This window comes from Penaeus japonicus, unplaced genomic scaffold (genome assembly GCF_977035675.1).
Source record: "Penaeus japonicus unplaced genomic scaffold, GWHDUDI00000001_assembly GWHDUDI00000028, whole genome shotgun sequence".
Classification (NCBI taxonomy): Eukaryota; Metazoa; Arthropoda; class Malacostraca; order Decapoda; family Penaeidae; genus Penaeus; species Penaeus japonicus.
Window position 1 is genome coordinate 25455053 of NW_028234430.1, and position 2500 is coordinate 25457552.

The 2500-nt window shown below is 29.6% G+C and overlaps 1 protein-coding gene across 1 annotated transcript in view; it reads left to right on the forward strand.

Moving 5' to 3' along the window:
• LOC122260839 (inositol hexakisphosphate and diphosphoinositol-pentakisphosphate kinase 2) overlaps nt 1-2500 on the forward strand; it is an 82576-nt gene that overhangs the window by 77963 nt on the left and 2113 nt on the right. The window contains exon 29 of the mRNA XM_086553748.1: nt 1505-1711. Within this exon, the coding sequence (XP_086409874.1) occupies nt 1505-1711 (207 nt within the window). The remainder of the gene's footprint in view (nt 1-1504; nt 1712-2500) is intronic.

Consider the following 2500-nt stretch of genomic DNA (forward strand, 5'->3'; position numbering starts at 1 on the left):
TATTGTTATTATCCTTTTTATAATCATTATTACTATTTTTTATTATTATTATGATTATTATTATTACTATTATTGTTATTATCATATTCATTATTATTATTATTATCATTATTATTATTATTATTATTATTATTATTATTATTATTATTATTATTATTATTTTATTATTATCATTTTTATTATCACCATTATTATTATTAATTATCATCATTATTATTATTATTATCATTTTTATTATCACCATTATTATTATTAATCATCATCATTATTATTATTACTAATATTATTATTATTATTATTATTTTTTTTTTTTGCTGATATTAGTTTTATCATTAATATTATTATTATTGATGTATTGTTATTATTATTATTATTATGATTATTATTATTACCATTGTTATTATTTTCATTGTTATCATTATATATTAATGTTATTATTGTTATTATCATTAATGTTATTGTTATTGTCATTAATGTCATTATTGTTTATTCACGTTTTTTTCTGTAACAATGTTCGTAATTTATGCTTCATGAAATATTGTATTAAATGAGATTTTAATCTTAATATCTTTTAGCTTGATAGTTCTGGCTTGCTTGCCTCAGTGCATACAAGCCCGGCGTTGCATCTGCTTCGCAAATCTGGCTTATCCTTATCCTTGATAGTTCTAAAAATAAAATTGTTAGTTGTTTTACATATGAATAGTCAAAAATTATGTTAAATATTTTGAACAATATAACATTAATGGTAATCATTTAGAAACAAACCAAATTTTTTAAAATTTATATTCTTTTATTTGATACAATTTTTCTTTCATTTCTTCTTGAACTACGAGTTTGCTCCATAAAATTAATTACTTTATTTTTATGTTGCTTTTTAGGTTAGGTCTTCACCTTTGTTTTCATTTCAGAAGCAAGGCTTTGATACATCCAAGAAATTTAATATAAATTGCACCCCACGATTAAAGAAAAGTACAGATGGCAATGTATACACACACAGTAAATAAAAGAAAGGCATAGAAGGAATGTAATTGATTACATTCTTATGGTGGCTGTGTGAAAAACAAACAAAAAAGCATCACATTAAGATTCCGAAGTCCTGATATATATGTGATGTTTGGCTTATATTTTTTACCCATGTATACTTTTAGTATGTTTGCATGACCTACACTTCCTTAAGATTACATTCATGGAAATACTTTATATGCATTTAAGGACATCTGTTGAATTCCAAAGTGAAAACCAAAAAAAATTTGAAAAAAAATTGGAGAACACAGTTCATTGTGTTTTCCTCCTAAAGTATTTTTGCAATATACGATTTTTTAGATACTTTTTAATCACAGGATTGTCAATTGTGCAATAATGTGGCTTTATGTGTAAGCAGTGGCCATGACACCATAACTTTGTTCCTATAATTCTTCACATAATCATTGTACATGTTCATTCATCCATCCTACAATGTTATCCAGTATCCCTCTTATATGTATATATATATTTTTTCCCTCAGATATAGAAGGGTTAGGAGGAGTACCTCCAATCAGGCCCCTGGAAACGCTACACAATGCTCTGTCCTTGAAGCAGCTAGATGCCTTCCTGGAGCACATGGCTCTTGCACAGTTCCGCACACCACTTTCGTCTCCACCGAAGATGCCCTCGACCCCCAAGCAGTCGAGATCGCAGCCTCCTCCTCTAGGGTTGCAGTCCCCCTCGTCCAGTAAGTGGTCAAGAGAGTCCTCGCTAGAAGTCCTGTAAAGAGTATTTAACATGCGTGCATAACCTGTTAGATGGCTGATGACATGAAAGGACAATTGTAGGAGGACAAAAAAAACAACAACCCTGTGGATGGTTTGCAGTCCCAAGTTAAACTTTTTCCTCTTTTTTCTAACACTATCTGTAGGTTGCCATTAGTTCTGTTGATAGTGCTGTGCTTATTTTGACAGTTGTACAGTAACACAGAGTATAAAATATGGTAGTGATATTTTTAACAGATGAATTCACTTAGATGTATCTGAATGTATCTTGTTTAAGAATGTCATTATAGAATATTTATTATTATCCTATTTGTATAGATGTTTGATATCCTGTTGCCTGTTATGTGAGTGGCTACCATTCTTATCAGTACTCTCTCTCCCACCTTTATTATGTGAACTTTTTGAATATTGCAGTATTTTTGGTTGTACAGTATATAGAAAGTACTCTAACTATATGCAATTTTTCTTCTATTTTGGTGCGTTTTGTTTGTGCATATTGCTTGCATAAGTGCTGAAACTGCTGACTGGCTTAGCTATGTAACACCACTCTGAGTCAGAAGAGTTAAAGAAGAATGATGTGCTACTAAAACAAATATCTGCCACACCTTGACAACATCAGAGCAGATGTGTGAAAGGGTACTGAATGCCACTGAAAAATCTCAGTTCAATTTTTACCATGATGTGGTTTGTCAGGTAGTATGTCATATGTTCTTGCCTACATCTCAAGTAGATTTTTTTTCTTTTATTGTTGA